Genomic DNA, 19431 nt, shown 5'->3' on the forward strand with positions numbered 1-19431 from the left:
ACATAAAATAATTTTAAGGATAAATTGTTTTCACAGTATTAAGTAAAATAAGAGTAAGAAGAAGTAAAATGTATTATGTGAGCAAGTGAGACAGTGGAGTGGAGAATTCAGTTGCTAATTGTTCTCTTGAAAATATGTAAAATACACAACAAGGAGAGTATCCTCATTTTCATGCATTGCCTTCATATAGACCATCTTCTCTCTGAAGCCCATGCCATGCCCCTCGCCACCCATTCCCCAGCGCCTAGCCTGTTGTGGGCGCTCAATAAATATTAAACAACCAAAGCACAAAGTATTGTCAAAATGTTTAGAATTCACAGGAATCTATAATATTGTTATTATAATTTAACATTTATTGAGGGTCAACAGCATGACTTAGTCAACATGTGCAAATAAGTTATTTTATAAATACATATTAAGCAAATAATTAAATACAACTGTGTTAACTAAACCTTCGGTTTTACTTCATTGATTTTAAATGGAAAACTGTTTCTCCCTTTTTTAAAATAACTTTGATACACCAAGAAATATACACATTCATTATATTCAAATGGATAAAATTTTCTCAGGAAAATAATTATGCTTAGATATTATTAACATTCACTTGATAGTATGGAATAAATCTACAATCAGTACACATCACAGATTTTAAAAGGACCAGAGCATACACAAAGCAGAATCTGATAAGGCGGATGAGGACAGTGACAGATATACAAAACATGTAATAGCACTTGGGTTTTGCCTGGTGTTGTGACAACTTAAAACACTATTACAATTATAGGGAACCATTGTTTACAGAATAGCATCAAAAGCCAAGAAAGAAACTCTTCAAGTGGACACAATTAGCCTATTTATGAATTTTGAAGTATTTCTTAATTTAAGGCAAAGTTGAATCTTTTATTATAATAAGTGAACTCTGATACACTTAAGACAACACTCTCCAAATTCACACTTAATAAAATGATTACTAATTGTGTTAAAATTTATTTTTGATAGTTAACACACAATCAGATTTTATTTAATTTTCTAAAAATGTTTTTGTTGTGTTTCTACTTAACTGATTTTTGAAGTGATTTTTAATTGTTAAGAGGATGGAATACTATACTATTCTGTAATTAAACTTTCAACTTAATTTTGGGACACTGAAATATCCATAAGTATTTAAGTCCAGAGATTCAATATACACAATTATACTTAGATCACAAAGTGTATTTAAACTCTATTAAAAATTATAAAAATCATATAATTTTTCCAAATAAAGTCCACATGTTCAAACAAATAAAAATAAATTTTTAAAGAGGATTTAACTATATTTCAATGAATTATAAACTAATAATTAGATTATTTGTACTTTTGAAGATAACTAAAAACTATATAAGAAAGCAAAGTATACATCATAAAGCATTATGCATAAATATTAGAATAATATGAGAAAATGTGTAGAATGTCATTATTATCTCTTCTGATACTACTTTATTAAAAGCACAAAATATTTTCATATCAGTTATTAGTCATAGATATACTGTAATAAAAATATGCAAACTATCCAAATATGTTATTTCCTATGATCATTATGGTTGAAAAATATGAGGCCATTGTCATACAATTTTTAAAATTGAAATGATTTACTAAGTCAATATAAAAATAGCCATTGAAAGAACCTCATGTTTTTCACACAAGCCAGGAGCCTAAGCTTTGACAAGAGAAAACAAAATTTTAGTAGAAAATTAGTATAAAATCATCTTAAGAAGTAAGATCATATCTCTAGGAACAATTTCCAGTCTGTTGTCCACTAGAGGAAATATTATAGAATTAATAAAATTGACACCGTCATTCTGATAAGAAGAAAAAAAAATCCATTTTGAAATCAGTTGTCTGTTAGGTACTATTATTATTAGTGTGGGTGTTTTATATTCTAATCAATCTTCTTTTGATATACTGAGGCTATGAAAACAATCTATGAATGTCACGAGTAATCAGCAATTTTATACTAGAAGGGTGAAAGCTATAAAGCTCAATGAAATCAAAGTAGTTTGATAATTTATGTCATCTGTGTTTAAATTAATTTCATAAGGAAAAATGCCTAATTATATGTTATATGGTTATCTAGAAGCTTATAAATTTTCCTATCCTTTCACATATGTTTTCTTTTTTGACCTATACAACATCTTGTCAGTGGGCCAGTCTGGGACAATTATCTTTATTTTTTCAAGAATAAATTTAGATTCAGAAATATGCATAACTGAACACATTGAAATTAGGATCCAGTGCTCCCACTTTATATTTCACAAACTAAAATTCTACTGTTCTTCAAAAAGAAACTGACAGAAATATCTACTGAATTGTAAACTTTAAGAGCCCCCAGAAGCCAAAATAAATTGAAAAACATTTTCAATGCAATTATTATGGGATTTTAGGAAATAAATTTTTTAATCTTTTTATTTAACCAAATCCTTAATTTTAGTTTACTTATTTGACATGTGAGAGATTGAAGGATTTTCTTGACATATTTATGTGAAAAGTTCTTAATTTCTGATATTAGGATTTCAGAAATTTAACTGTAGCTCAAATTTGAAGAAATCATTGAGACTTTGTTCTTGACAAAATTATTGCTTGTTCTAATTTAATTTATTATAATAAATATAATATTATTATATAAAAGCAAAGACATGGGGGGAATGATAATTAAAATTATTAGCACACTTGAGCTCTAAGAGAAACCACAACATCACTTTAAATGTTTTAAGTTTAGTGTACTGTAGCATTTTTCTCAAGCAGAATCTGGAGTGATCTATTTATGATATAGCTGCATAAATACAAATAAAATGCATAACTATTTTATACCATTATGATTTATAACAGTGAAATTTCAGCCCTCTTGGGAGAATGAGTAGTTGAAGTCATAATATAGTATACATCATAATATATTCAACTTACTTTTGCTGTTGTTTTCTTCATTTTAACTTTTACATATATTTCTTCAAGCAACAGAAATCGTTTTTGCATTATAGGATTGGGCCATCTTTATTTTTCAAATTATGATCAGTAAGGTGGTGTTAAAACCACAAATCAAATAGGAATATGTCTACCAGTTCCCCTGGATCATTGCCTTATTCCCAACAATCTTCAGCATGTCTCCTGATGTAATTGAACAGTTTCTGGAGTTTTCCTATTTGGAGCTGATACTCAGAGTTTAGTTACACAAAAGAAAGACCAACCCAGATTGCTGTCTCACATTCTCCCTGGCACAGAAAAACATGCAATGACAGCGATAAAGAGCAATAGACTTAAAGGTTATCGTCTTCCGCCTGTCTGAATCCAGTGCTTTCCTCCGCATGTTGTTGTCTTTCTAAAGAAGATAATGTCAACCTCCTTCATTTTTTTTTACCTTGCTCCACTGTCTTCGTTGTTTTCTCTTCCTTCTTTCCAGGTACAGCTGCCAAACAAAGATAAGTTTTAAAGAAGAGTTCCAGACAAAAATGCTGCTTCTGCTCAAAAAAGCATTTTGGAGTTCTTTCAATACTAACTCTTTTTTCTACATAAGTTATTTTAAAGCTTCTTAAATATTTTTCATTTCTCTATAATCCAATTGAAATCAGATTTTATATCTAAAGAATTACAGAAAAAAGTAATAATCCCTTGCATTCTTCTTTCTACATTTCTACAATCGGTATCTGCTTTATTCGTTTATACTCTGCTTTGATAAACAAGCTCTATGTAGAATTCCACTTGACAGGACTGTGATTAATCTACTTACATTCCAGGTTATTGCTGGAGACACTTGGTGTCTTGTAAATGTCAACAAGATGCTCCTTTAAATTCAAGCTTAACATGGAATAATCAACTGAAAGAATAGTTTAGTCATGCTTGAGATTCATTTAAATACTAAATGAAATCATCCCAAATCACCAGTAACCAAAAGAGGATTATTTGGGTGCTGTACCCCTTTCTCTAAGAGCAATAGCTCTTAGAAATATTCACTGTTTGCCTATTTACAGTGGTTGACAGTCAAAAAGTAGAACAGTACAAATTACTCACTCAGAATTGGTGCACACCATTGAAATAATTGACTCAAGCAAGAATCTTAAGAGTTCACTAGCGACCATTAGAAGAAAGATGGATGAGGCAACTGACTATTGCTATTGCACCCAAGTGTTATATTACATAGAACTGCAGGGGGAAAAACACAACTTTAAAATGAAGAAATATGTCTGTAGCCAACTTAACCCATTGATGCAACTTAGAAACATTTATTCGTATCAGGACATCCAGGCATCCTGTGCTTTCTGATGACACACCATGTGGCAAATACAGTATCGTCTCTAAAGTATTCTTTCCAAAGTATCCAACTGAAGTTTATCTAAGCCATATACAGCTTTCAGTTTAATCAAATACCAGAAGTATAGAACATGTTAAACCATATTATGAAGAGATAATCAGACCAATCAAAATGTTTATAAGGTAACTGGTCCTGATCTTTTTAAAAAGACAATGTAATTAGGAAAGAAAAAAGGATGGAGGGAGGAAGGGAGAGAAGGAAATGAATTTCACCTTTAATGACATCTGTTGAAAAAAAAAAAGATATCCAAAAAAACTGACTATGCGCTGGTTAGAAAAAAATACCCTATATTTCCAGGAAAGTTACCTATTATTTTACTCAAGTATGACCCCAAAATAAAGCAAACCATATTACTAAGAAGCAAGGAAGGTGTTAAACTAAAAAGTAAATAAATACACATAAACCTCACAAATCACACCTGTAGAGAAATCTTATGTAACACAAGATATTATAGGGTAAATGCCAATGAATGCTATGCTCTTTATTTTGCCATTTTTGTTATATCACAGTCAGTATTAGGGTTAGGACAGAGGGAAGGGTGAAGCAAGTTGGCCTTCAATGTTGAAATAAAGACACGAGTCCCAAGAAACTCCTGAGATGACCTTCCAGAAATGAGTTATAATCAGAAAGGAACTGTCCAGATTATCCTGGAATTATTAAATTCCCTTGAAGGGCAACCACAATTCTGGTTATTCTAAGGGGTATATGTCCTAGAAGAAAGAGCAATGATTATTTTGGTCCAATCCAGTTTTGCCACTGAATTACTGCAACTTGAGTGCACATTAGTTTACCTGGAGTCTTACTCTTTATGTTAAAAGCATAGATAATGCTACAAGGGCCGTTTCAAGGTCTAAGTGAAAACAATTTGAGGAAATCAGCCTGGTGGCACCACATAACTCAGTAAATAGAAGCTGTTATTATTTTATTTACCTCTGCCTAAAACACAATCATCTCACTTTCACAGGTAACTCCTATTTATTCATCTAATCTTATTTTAGGGCTGTAATACATTTTCCTTAAAAGGCAAATTAAATTTGAAAAATAAAGAAAATTTCTGCAAAAAAATTAAAATTGTTCATAGATAAGTTAGACTTAAGTAAGGAGTAAAGATCAAACTAGAAATACCAATCTGAAGAAATAGCCTGGAATTCATCCCAGAGAAACAAAAAGATGGACAATATTCAAGAGGTTAACAGGCATAGAAGATATAGCTCATCTTAACATAAATCTAATTGAACTTATAAAAATTAGAGAGTGTGAGGAAGAAGCAATATTTGAAGAGATAATGGCTAAAACTTCTCCACAATTGCAGGCACTAGCAATTGTATTCTGGAAACACAGGAAACCTAAGTAGGGAAAGGATGGACTAATTTAATTCATATCTTTCCCTTACACTGTAACAAAAAATAAATAAAATAATATTTTTTTCTTTTAAATTGCACATATCCTAATATCGTCTCTTAGAAAAATATCAGTTTTTCTATGTTGTAGTATCACATTTTGGCTTTAATTTCAGTTATTCTTGATAACTGAAATACCAATAGTGCCTCTTTAAGATTTTTGCCTAATTTCTATATGTTTTTTAAATTGATTTGTATGCATTTGTAATATTCTAAATGAGTCTTTTTAAAGATACACACACACACACACACACACACACACACACAGATCTCTCTCTCTCTCTCTCTCTCTCTATATATATATATATATATATATATATGCTGTAAATGTCTTTTCCCACTTACATTTTTTACTCCGGTTTACATTAACAGGAGTTTTAATGTTAATTAAATTCAATTTATCAATCTTTTTTTGTGGCTACTTTTTTTTTGTATTTTATTTAAAAGGATTTGCCTCCATCATGGTTATATTTCATTATTATTCCCTACAATTTTCCTTCAGGACCCAATTCTCCAATACAATTGACAGCTCTCCCTTTTTTTCCCATGTCACCTATGGAGGCTCTGATGTATGCCTTTTATTAGTAGGTAGTTTTAAATGGAGAAGTGAGACTTACTGGAGGAGAAGTATGCTAGAATAGTGGTGAGGAAGTGAAGAATGGTAAGAAAATATTGTGCAGTTTGAAGTGTCTCTCATATGACACATACTACTTCCGAGATGTAAACCCACAGGCACAGCATGATGAATTATTATTTCCAAAGATAGAATGTTATTATTTCCAAAGATATAAGATACTGCCAGAAATACAAGAACTTCCCATGATCTATTCACATTTTACAGGTACTGGCTGGAGATGTCATTGACTGAAACATTGGAATAAATCACTAATTATGAAAGAAAAACATGCATCAATTTGGTCTCTGGATATATATTATGGTGGAAAGAGGAAAGAGAGGTTTCTCATCAGTTCTCAGAAGACGTTAACTACTCAATCTGTTCACAAGGCCATCACTTTCTGCTCCAGTCTTCCTAGAGTTTTCTAACATACTCGGAATTACGAACGTAGCATTATGGGATTGTTGTAGCATAGAAAACAAGGCATGCCTAAAGATGAAGTTGGAAAAGAATATAGGAACCTGTTCTTGGGGGGACTCTATATGCCATTTTAACAAGCTTGGATTTTATCTTATGGAAAACTAGAGAACAGAGTACTAAATCTGGAGTGGTTTATTCAGTTTTATGGTTTTACTAAATTATTGTGGCTGTTGGGATGAATATTAGTGAAATAAAAATAAAATCATGAGGGCAGTATGAAGTTATTTCAGTGGTTCTGGTAGAAGACAATGAAGGCCTGACTTAGTATCGTAGTAATGGCTGCAAATAGGAGAAAATATTCCCAAGAAACAGTAAGTTGGAAAAAGCAAATGAGAAGTTCAGGTTAAGATAGTTTGAAGGTGAAGGTAGATTTTTTTTTTTGTTAATTTTTATTTTTAATTCCGGGGTACAAGTGCAGGAAGTGCAGGTTTGTTACATAGATAAACATGTGCCATGGTGGTTTGCTGTGCCTATCAACCCATCACCTAGGTATTAAGCCCAGCATGCATGAGCTATTGTGAAGGTGAATTTGAAGGTATTTATTGGACAGTTGAACATACAAGCCTGAAATTCATAAAAAATTTCTGAGATGGGGACACAGGATTGAAAAAACTTCATGATATAGGACAGAGTTTCAACCTTGAGAGTGGATATATCTCAAAATGAAAGAGTATAGAATGAGTTCAGACAATTAATAATGAATTATGAGGAACACTAACAATTAAGAAGCAAAAGATGAACAAAAAAAGTCCAGAAATAAAGGCTAGCCATACAGAGAGAACCAAGAGACTATATTGTCATGGTGGCCCAACAACAGAGAAGTTTGGAGTAGAGACAAAGTGACAAACGCAACTGAGAAATCTAGTAACATGAGAATGGAATGATTCTATTGGCGTAGCAATGATGATGTCGTCAGCATTGGGTGGAGTTTCAGTGGCATGGAAGGGACAGGAGCTTAGTCCCTGTGGAAGGCCAGAGGCAAGGCAGTGTTAGGAATCTAGAAGGCTGGCTAGCATGGGAAGGAGGTAAAATGGTAGAAAGACAGAGAGACAGAGAGAGGGGTGCAAATAAAAAAAAAAAAAAGAAGTAATTTCGAAAATGAGAAAAAACACTTCCAAGATGAGGAACAATCCCAGTAACAAAAAGAGAAAATGCCACAAAATAGGATGGATGACTGATTAGGAAGAAAAAATTGGAGAAACTGGTCTTGAAGAGGAGAAACATTACCTCTGAGATTAAATGAGAGATGGAGACAGGTTAAGTAAAAACACCAGTTACTATTCTATTTTTTATTCACAGCCAACTATCTTCATCGTCATTGCTCATATACTTCACTTCCTCTTTCCTCATTCAGTCTGTCACTCTTTAGCTTTTATGAGCGTCACTACCCTGAAAATTCTCTATTGAAAATTATCAATAATTATGTGCCTGACAGATCCCATGACCACCACCTTGCTATTGAAAGGTTTTTTTTTTTTTTCCTGCAGTTACTGGTTATTTTAGTCTGCTTTTACCTTTGATTCTCCTTGTTCTTTCCCCCTACAAATTCAGATGTAAATGTACCTTACATCATCATGACAAGCTCAGTTACCCCATGCAGAGGGCACCCAATACATCTCCAGCGTATCATTGTCTGGAGCTCTGGTTGTACTTCTAGAATCACCTATGTGATGCTACCTTTATACGCTACTAGCAGTTTGACTTAAATTTATCTAAAATTAAACTTGCCTTTCCTCTCCAAGCTCTTTTGCTTTTCTTTTTTTATTGTTATTAAGAATATTAATATTCTTCTAGCAGCCAGTCTGAAAAAACGTTATTATCATTAAATTTTTCTTTTCTTCCCTCCCAAAGCTTATCAGTAGTGAAATTCCATTGAATCTATCTCTTTATAAGTGCTAACATAATCTCCCTCACTTCCAATCCCATAACTAATGCCCTAGTCCAGGTCCTAATACTTCTCACTACATTGTTGAGAAAGCTTCCTAATCTGCCTATTTCAAATTTTTCCTTTTTGAATTACTTTTCCTAAAGCATATGTTTGAGTGTTATTTATATACTTACAATTTTTCATCACCTCCCTAACTGCCCATGAAATAAAGTCCAATTTTAACATAAGGCCCTTTATTGCATTATTAACCCAGGTTATATTAATTCCTACAATGGTCTTGAGATTCCTGTTGTTCCTCATATACATAATACAAATTTGTATCACTTTGCCTTGCTCCGAAATCTGTGCCCAAGATATTTTCCTAACTCATTTACATAGCAAAACCCTGTCTCTTATTTAGGGCTTAACTCTAAAGTCATATCCTACACATTGCCTTTTCCCTAGGTAAGATTAATTTTTAAACTTCTGTAAAACTTTATTTGTATTTATCTCTTTACCTTGATGGCTTTCAACCTTGAAATATAGTAAAACCTGAGGCCAACTTAGTGACTCAATAAAGATTCACATATTTTTAGTATTGCTTAAGAACAGTCTTAATATTTAAAATATTTCTTGATTTTTCATATAATATATAATTCAGAAATACATGGTGAATGAATATGAAAATGATTAGAAAACTGCAAGGTGAAAAAAGATATAAATCAGCAAGCTGATATTATGTTAATGATGAAATACTATGTATCTCCAAAGAAAATATGACTTAAAAGTAGGGCATAATATAATGCAATTTATGCTACCCACAAAATGACAAATTACAGTTAAAACCTTAAAATGTTAAATTATTCTTCATCTTCAAAAATTTTAAAACAATTACAAAAATAGTAATTCCCACTTAACATTGTACACAGTTCATAGTTTAAGCCTCGATTTAGAACAATTTCATAATCTCTTAAAAAAATACTTTCTTATTCTACTTACTTGTGAAAGGCTAGAGGTGGACAACTTGTAAAGTATGCTGAGTATTGCAGAATTTGTGCACTGGGTGGTACATACATGATGAAAGCAATATATATTTTCATGCCCAGCTGATTGTCAGCGAGAGGTAGAACGAGTTACTTGATAAAGAAAAGTCTCCTTTGATTTTTGTTTGTAATTTGTCAAGTCAGTAAAACCCTTCATGAGTTTCAAAACAGTTATAGTCACTTTGAAAAGAACATTTATTTCTGCTTGCTCTGTAGTTGCAAGCAAACTCACTATGAAGAAGTACATTTAAATTGCAAATTAGGGTATGAGGTCTATGATCAACTAGAAGCAACGTATTTGGTGTCAATAATTTACATGAATAAATAGATAATTTATTTCCTTTCACTTCTCTCTAAGTCTGACAAGCAAGTCTACTTATCCCCAACCAAAATATTTGGCCATACTCTATAAACTCAATGACCATTCTTGGTTGAGGACTCTGGTGAGTTCACTAGTTGATGGTTCAATTTCAGTTCTGTCTCTCTGCTTACTCCAATTTGTCCTGATTGAATCCCATGCTATGTGTGGTTGTATTTCTACCCTAAATACTGTTCAATTAAGCTTGGCCTAAAGTTGCCTCCTTACATATTTTGAGTTTGGCCTAGAGGATTCTCTGTACATAGTGAATCCAAATGGAGGTATAATCTACTTTTGTGCTAATCAAGTTTTGGCTAACCAAAGGGGGGCAACTGTTCAAACTGTGTCCAAATAAGGCAAACTAAACTATAACTAATCTAGCTGTTGCTGTGTCTCACTTTCTTTTTCTGTGTGTCATGTTCCTTGTTTTGTCCATAAATCCTTCCACCACGGGGCTGTGCTGAAGTTTCTCTGAGCCTACTCTGGCTAAGGAAGCTGCCTGATTAATGAATCATTTTTTGCTCAATTAAACTCTGTTAAATATAATTTGGCCAAGGGTTTTCTTCTAACAATACTCAGGCTTCCAGTGATGCAGAGTCTGTACATGGATCAGGTACCAGGAGTTCAATCTTTGCTTCTTAACTGTGTCTCCAGATTGTCTTCCAAAAACATGGATTCAATAAGGCTCTCTCTATAAAATCTAATTCCAGGCGGGTGCAGTGGCTCATGCCTGTAATCCCAGCACTTTGGGAGGACGAGGCGGGCAGATCGCGAGGTCAACAGATGGAGACCATAACGGCCAACATGGTAAAATCCGTCTCTACTAAAAATACAAAATTAGCTGGGCGTGATGTTGGGCGCCTGTAGTCCCAGCTACTCGGGAGGCTGAGGCAGGAGAATCGCTTGAAACCGGGAGGCGGAAGTTGCAGTGAGCAGAGATCGCGCCCCTGCACTCCAGCCTGGCGACAGAGCGAGGCTCCGTCTCAAAAAATTAAAAAAGAAAATGAAAAAATAAAAATAAAATATAATTCTAAAAGAAACCCATCTTCTGCCGTTTGGACATCTTGTTTTTAGGCTTGCCTAATTTTTTTAACATAACTTGACCCCACTTTTGTTCTTTCTACATAAATCAGTGCCTTGGCCTTAAGTCCACTTACTGAACCCATGAACTCTGTGTCAGTGTCTAGGATAGTGATTTTCTCTGACTCTATATTATAAAGACTCAGTCTTTTCTTGTAACCACAACTTTGAAGCAAACAAGTTTAACCCACATTTCACTTAATACCAATGAGGAATGTAATCCAGAATGTGACACCACATTAATAAGAACTTCTGATAAATGACTCTACCATTTATAGTACAAATGATGTCAACGAAAGATGTATCATGATCACCCAACTGAAAAATGACATTACAAATATCAGATTATAAAAAGAAAATTACTGGGAAACAGATTTTATCCTTATCTACTGTAAATTCAGAATCATAGAGCTGTATTTGAAAGAGAGCATCTATTAATTTCAATAACTTAGCTGCCTCTAACTATAATCTTAAAATACAGTTCATATTTTTCTGTAAGAATCCATTATCTAATTTTTATTTTCCCTTAGAGATATATGTATATATAAAATAATTGATAAATTAATTTATATAATAGCTAACATTAATTTATATTGTATTTATCAATAAACACAAATTTCTACTAGATATTAAGTTACATTCTCATATTCATTTACATTCATATGTATACATTGGGATTGAGTTTGTGAATATGTGTCATATATATTTTATATCTCCCTACAATCCTTTCATATGTTTTTCTTTAATGCATGTGCAATAAAATTGTCTTTTGGGAGAACATGTTATGTGGTTTTAGAGAAGTATGTGTGTAAGGGTATGTGTGCAGGTTTGTGTGTGTGTATGCATATGTGTATGTTGAGGATAGCCTTACTGAAATTGTCTTTTGAAATATATCCAAAAACACTGGCTGCATTATTGATTTCATTTCTGACTTCCCAATATAGTTCTTAAAGCAAACTGTCTCCAAGTCAGCATTTCATATAATACATTTCCTAATTTTATACCATTCTTGAACAAAGTGAATCTTGTTCATGTGGATACTTTTAGTTAAAGTTTCATTTGTTTGATTCCTAATCTCCTGAGGCAGTATATTGCACTTGAATGCTCACCAGATGATGAGTATCCTATGGAGTTTAAACAGTTACATTTCTATAATTTTTCAAAATTAACTTGCAGCTTGACTAGCATAACTAGCTTCGATGTATGGTCCTAAAGGAATAAAACTATTGGCTTTAGAATACTAAAGATTAAATCGTGTGCAAAATAGGTTTGTTTATATATCAGTGAACTAGTAAAGTCAATAAATAGAGTGCTTCTATAAGCACAAAGCAATACATTAAGTTAGAAACATTAGCAAAAATAAGTTATAGTCGTGAAATCTTTATCTTTAATCTGCATTTACCTTTTTTACTTGAAACAGCACCAACCTCCTCTTTGACTCGTTCAGTTTCTGCAAGTTCAGATATTAAAGGAATGAGAAGTGGATATTAGTGATGCCAAACTCATATCTTATACTATTGAGCATAAAACTAAACAAAAGATAAAATGTATGTTGCACATGAGAGCAAAGCAAGCTGCAGAGAAAGCCAAAATACAAAGTGCTTATATGTTTTTTTTTAATCAATACACTTCCTTAAATAAAAATAATTGTCTTCCAAGGTACAACTGTATTATCTTAAAAACGTAGGTAGTGACCTATTCCATAGACTTTAGATCAATGGTACTTAAAATTAAGTCCACATTCAATACAGTGTGATACTAATTTATTAATCTGTAACTTTTTTTTCTTTTTTAGAGGCAGATATTCACTCTTATTGCCAAGGTTGGAGTGCAGTGACACAATCTCAGCTCATTGCAACCTCTGCCTCTTAGGTTCAAACAATTCTCCTACCCCAGACTCCTAAGTAGTTGAGATTACAGGGGTCTGGCACCATGGCTGGCTAATTTTTTTTTTTTTTTTTTTTTACTAGAGATGGGGTTTCACCATGTTGGTTAGGCTGGTCTCAAACTTCTAACCTCAGGTGATCCACCCGCCTTGGCCTCCCAAAGTGCTGGGATTAAAAGCATGAACCACCACATCTGGCCATAGTCTACAAATTTTAAGGGTATATATGAATTATAAGGAAGAGCATTTAAGAGGGCTTGTTTCTTTAGCTTCTAATCATGATTGAGGCTGTTAAAAGTTGTTTAACCCTTAATACTGATTGCAGGCAAACAATATTTGACCTCACTGAATTAGTTTTACATTATAAAAGATTAGCCGTAATATTATAGAAAATTTCATCTGAATATTTCCTCAAGAGAGAGAAAGATAATGAAAAGACCCAAAATGGGCTTTTGATTTTTCTAAATACCTGGAGTGGAAGATATGAGAGCTGCCGTGAAGCCATGATCTGAAAAGTTGGTGCTAGGAAAAAATACTGGACCACAAATCGAAGCTAGTTAAAGTCAAAATTTTCTCTAGTCCACAGGAAAATAAAATAATAATAATAATAATAATAATAATAAGCTCGTGAATTTTCACAAAGCTTTATTTACTCATTGTATAACTTTTGATTAGCTGCAGTTATTTCCCTTGGGCATATATATTCTTATTTTTATTCTTATTGGTATTTATATGTATTTGGACACAGTTTGAACAGTTGGCCCCCTTTGGTATTTATATATATGTTCAGCACTGAGGCTGTGGGAAAAACCAAACCAAACAAGGCCTGCCTTTACACCCCTCATCCTCTCTATGCCACAAAATCCTGGCTTTTGAGAGACACCAGACATCATAAGGAGGTCTTCACATCACTTTCAGGTTTTAATTCCACAATGATAAATGCCCCAAGAGTCACAATTTAAACTCAGAAAAGAAGTGGCATAAATAACCACTTCTTTGAGTTATCTCAAGACCCTGAGCTTCAAGAGTGAACAGACCCTGGCTGTTTATACCTTTCAGGTAAGACTTTTTAGATCAATGGTTCTTAAACTTAAGCATGCATCAGGTCCACCCTGGAGGGCTACTGAAACAGATGCTGAGCGCAAACGGTGTGATTCAGTAAGTTGGAGGCACGTTCTGAGAACCTGCATTTTTAAACAGTTCCCAGGAGATGCTTATGCTCCTGGTTTGGACCACACTTTGGAAACTGATTACCAAACTTCCTCTATGAATCAGTCAAGACTAATCCTACTGTGAATCCCCACTCTACTTACCTCGGTTACTAACATGAGTTTCAGCCTTATAGCAGAAACCAGAGTCCATGTGGCTCTGTGTTTCTCTTAGTAGCTGACCTACTTCCAAAACCCTTCCTCTGTGTCCTCTGTCCATCAGCAGCACACACTTCTGTATCTTCAGCCTCTTCTAAGAATGCTCATTTTACTTTCTTCCTTTAATCAAATCCTAGCTCACTAAGGACACTGTATCCCCTCCTACAGGTAGTCTTCTAAAATGGAGAATGTTTGTTTACATCCTCCACATACCAAGGTGCCTAGAAGTGATTGTATTTATATCCTCTTTGTTTCTTATTACTCTTCCTAGGTTATCTCCTTGCTTCCTCCAGACCTCAGTTCTTTTGAAGCACATGCTATCAGGTTGCACCAGTCTCCACTCTTCTTCATTATTGTCATCAACCAGTCTTGTGGCCTATCCTGCCATTCATTGATTATTTTCACACATAGTTATCATCCTCTCTACTACTATGAATATTAAGAACAATTATTAACCCTGTCTGCACCTTAGAATAAGCTGGGGATTGTTTCTAAGTCTATGATATTCAGATATCTGGGGTGGGCAACAGAACTTTGAGATTCTAAGTTAATGAGTTTGGGGCAAGCCTGGAGTATTGATATATTTTTGATTTCCACGATACTCTAACATTTTGCCAGGGTTGGGAGTCACTAATGTACATAATTTATAGAACTACATGATCTTTGACCTCCTTGGCATCCTCAATTCAGAAAACTAGAAACCCAACTTCTCTGGTAATTTCCAACTATATTAGTGCCCTCAGAATCTTCCTTTACTACCACAACATTGATTTTAAAAATTCTATTCTTTGGCATCATTTTGTCTCTTTAGAGCTCAGTTACACAAGAATGACTGTTAAACAGTATCTGACTCCATTAATACTTCCAATCCTTTGATCTTGCCACTTTCTCATTTTTCAAGATTTTCCTCATACCCTCACTTTACTTCTTACCGTGCTTATGCATAAATGAGCCATAGTTGAATGGTTCACACATATTCTGTTGTTGTGGTAATCTGCTGTATTAATTTCCTAGGACTGCCTTAAAACTGTTGGGTAGGTAAAAACAAAAGAAATGTATTTTTCCAAAGTTCCAGAGGATAGAAGTCCAAAATTAAGGTGTTGGCAGGACCCTGGAGAGCTCCTTCTAAAGGATCTTGGGAAGAATCCTTCCTTGCCTCCTCCTAGAGTCTGCTAATTACCGGAAACCCTTGGCATTCCTTGGCTTGAAGCTGCATTGCTGCAGTTTCTGATTTTATGTTCATGAGGCAGTCTTCTATATGTGTCTGTGTGTCCCAAATTTCCTCTTCTTATAAGGATATCAATCATAAGATTGAGGGCCCACCTAATCCAGTATGGCCTCATCTTAACTTGATTACATCTATGAAGACCCTATTTCAAAATCAGGTCACATTCATAGCTTCCAGGCTAGGGTTTCAGCATATCTTTTGGTGGGAGGCACATATCAACCCACCATGTCTGCCAGAACACCAAATACTTTATGCCTACTGCCTGAGCAGTCTTCCAAGCTGAAGGAAGACTCTCACTCTTCAGCAGACTTCACTTCAAATCACATTTATGAGATCACTCAGCACTGGCCAGCAATACTACCACAGACCCAATAAAGTTGATTTCTCATACTCTTAACAAGTGTTTCAAATATTCTCTTCCCTCCTTAAACATCCTACAACATAGAAGTAAGCTGCTGTTGAGAAATTCATAGAGAAAATACAGGCAGACTAGACTACCTCACTTTTCTACCACCTCAGCAGTACATATGCTTCCATTTTTCTTTCCAGTTCTAAAAGGTTATCAGTTCCCACCTGTATTTGGTACCAATCCTTCCATATTTTTTCTGGACTCCATCTCCTTTTGCCCAGTCAGGGCCTTTGTTCTTGCCAGTACTGCTTCTGTCAGCTACCTCATCAGTTTCCTCCTTCACTGATGCTTCACAATGCCTCGGAAGCATGTCACTCTAGAACCACAGACAACCACATCCTTCAATTCTATATGCCATTTTCAGCTGCCTCATCTCTTTGCATTCCATGTAGCTCCCAGACAGCTGCTGCACTCACTGTCACTTCTATCCTCTCACTCTCTATTTTTTAGACCCGTTTTACTGTGAAAGATATCACATAAATAGAGGGCACATAACATTTTTGCACATTCTAATAAATAGCAATAAAGAATGTTCACCTTTGCAACCTCTTATAAACCTAAGAAACAGAATATCGCCAAGGTCTTTGAAACCTCTTACTTGTCTTACTAGCACTGCATGCTTCTCTCTCTGTCTCAAAGTTACAGTTGGCCTGCATTTTGTAGTAATTATTTCCTTATTTTTCTCTATGAGTTTTTATTAGAGAAAATAAAGGTAAGATAATTTTATATAAATTACATTAAGTTATAATATTTAGTGAGATATATAAATTGAACTGTATAATTTGAACTTTATTATTTTCTGAGACATAACTATGTTGATATGAGTGCTGTAGTTGATTAACTTAACTGCTGTCTAGCACTCCAATGTATATTCTACAAACTATAGTTTTATTCTCCTGCCAATGGGCACTAGGTCACATCCAGTTTTGTGCTTTCTAAACAATTCTGCTATGAACATTCCTGTACATGTGTCTCCTTGTGCACATTGTGCAATAATTTTCATAGAGGTAAAATTGCTAGGCATGTACCCTAGAAAAATGACACACTTTTCTCCCCAAATTCTGCATTCACATCAGCAGTGTATGTATGAGTTTCTTTTGCTCCATATCACTGCCATCACCAGAATGAGCCTATTCTCTCATTTTGAAAATTAGTCTTATGTAAAATGCTCTCTTGTACTTTTAAGTACAATTCTGTTATTACTTAGAGGTTGAACATCTTTTGATATGTTTATAGAACATTTGTATTTTTCTTTTTTTTAATGCTTTCTTATATCTAGTGCTCATTTTTCCCTATGTTTTCCCTTTCCAACCTCCTTACCCACCTCTGTCCCTTCCCTATTGCCCGCCAACAGACCCCAGTGTGTGATGCTCCCCTCCCTGTTTCCATGTGTTCTCATTGTTCAACACCTGCCTATGAGTGAGAACATGCGATGTTTGTTTTCCTGTTCTTCTGTCAGTTTACTGAGAACAATGGTTTCCAGATTCATCCATGTCCCTACAAAGGACACGAAGTCATCAATTTTTATGACTGCATAGTATTCCATGGTGTATATGTGCCACATTTTCCTTGTCCAGTCTATCATTGATGGGCATTTGGGTTGCTTCCAAGTCTTTGCTGTTATAAACAGTGTCACAATGAACATACCTGTGCATGTGACTTTATAATAGAATGATTTATAAACCTTTGGATATATACCCAGTAATGGGATTTCTGGGTCAAATGAAATTTCTATTTCTAGGTCCTTGAGGAATCTTTAATTTTAAATTCTGCATATAAGTGTCTCCTAAATGATCCTGACATATATTAGTGGATTAGATGATAGAGATCTGATTCACACATTTAGACACTGAAGTGTGGTTAAGGAGATAAAAATAGGCTTCGTGGCTAAACATACCACCTAATCTGTGCAGTGCTAAAATCAATGGGTGAAAAATGCCTGATTATTAGATCAAAGTTAAAATTCACTATACTTTGGACTTATCCTGGGCTTTGGTGTTTATTTTACTCAAAAATCAAACTCTCCACTGGCTGGCTGATCATGCATGTGGAATAACATGATCCCAGCTCCAACGTTCTTGAGGTGGATTAAAGTGACCTGGGACAATGCTACCCAACATCCTGAAAAATAGTGATCCTTGATGAGGTCAATGAAAAAGAAAGGAGTGATGTGGTCACCTATATTTGGTAAACAATGTCTCCTATATTCTTTCTTGAAGATTCACCATATACATAGTGTTAAAGGCATGAAGTTCTCTAAAATCTAAACATCCACTTGTCAGATCCTCTTCCTGCTTAGCAATGACCAATTATATTGTTAACCTCTGTGTTGCTATTCCACGCGTGGAGACGCACATGAAGGGAGTGCAGGGAGGGGAGCTGGATGTGTTGAGATATTTTTGCTTATGCCATGAGTCTTTGCTGACTTGCAGAAATTGTCAATCTAGGTTTGGCATCCCTGCCTAGTCCAAGGTACTGTTTCTTCATCCACACCACATCGTGACACATAACTTTCAATGGGGAAGCATGAAGGGCTCTTCCTTAGCATTGCACCAGTAATCTGAAAGGTTTGCATTTTCTTGAAGCTCATGTTACTATGAGACTCTTGATATGGTCTGGCTATGGCGGCACCCAAATCTCATTTTGAATTCCCACACGTTGCGGGAGGGACCCGGTGGGAGGTAATTGAATCATGGGGGCAAGTCTTTCCCATGCTGTTCTCATGATAGTGAATAAGTCTCACAAGATCTAATGGTTTTAAAATGGGATTTTCCCCACACAAGCTCTCTTTGCTTGCCACTAACCATGTAAAACGGACTTGCTCCTTCTTGCCTTCCACTATGATTGTGAGGCCTCCCCAGCCATGTGGGGCTGTAAATTCATTAAACCTCTTTCTTTTGTAAATTGCCCAGTCCAAGGCATGTCTTTATCAGCAGCATGAAAATGGACTAATGCATCCATTATTCTGAATTTGATGTAATTCCCAAGCTTCTCCAAGTCCTCCAGTATTTTTCGTATTTTCACGTGTTTCCTTGGAACCTAGAATTAACAATCCCATACCAATAACTCAATGCACCTTCCAGTTATGTTCTTTAATCCAGTGTTAATGACAAATCCCCTTTTACCTTCTCCTTGGCCTGGCTTTACCCCTGTCAATCTCATCTATCCCTTTAAATTCAATACTATGTAATTGCATCACATCAATACGTACTTTATGCTAATTCATCTATCTTTATCATTCTCATTTGTTCTCACAATTTAACATACTATAAAATCACATCCCAAATGTGCAGGTCATGTAAAGAAAACTATGTGTACATACTATATGGATGATTTAAAGGGTTTACAACAGTATCTGT

General features: G+C 34.6%; 1 protein-coding gene across 1 annotated transcript in view; it reads right to left on the reverse strand.

The window, feature by feature from the left end:
* The window catches only part of TRDN (triadin), a 310496-nt gene that overhangs the window by 113659 nt on the left and 177406 nt on the right, over nt 1–19431 (reverse strand). Inside the window, exons 21-22 of the mRNA XM_037731458.1 lie at nt 12586–12633; nt 3389–3436 (exon numbers count right to left, since the gene is read on the reverse strand). Of these exons, the coding sequence (XP_037587386.1) occupies nt 3389–3436; nt 12586–12633 (96 nt within the window). The remainder of the gene's footprint in view (nt 1–3388; nt 3437–12585; nt 12634–19431) is intronic.

The sequence above is a fragment of the Cebus imitator genome, unplaced genomic scaffold, assembly GCF_001604975.1.
Source record: "Cebus imitator isolate Cc_AM_T3 unplaced genomic scaffold, Cebus_imitator-1.0 Scaffold400, whole genome shotgun sequence".
NCBI lineage: Eukaryota > Metazoa > Chordata > Mammalia > Primates > Cebidae > Cebus > Cebus imitator.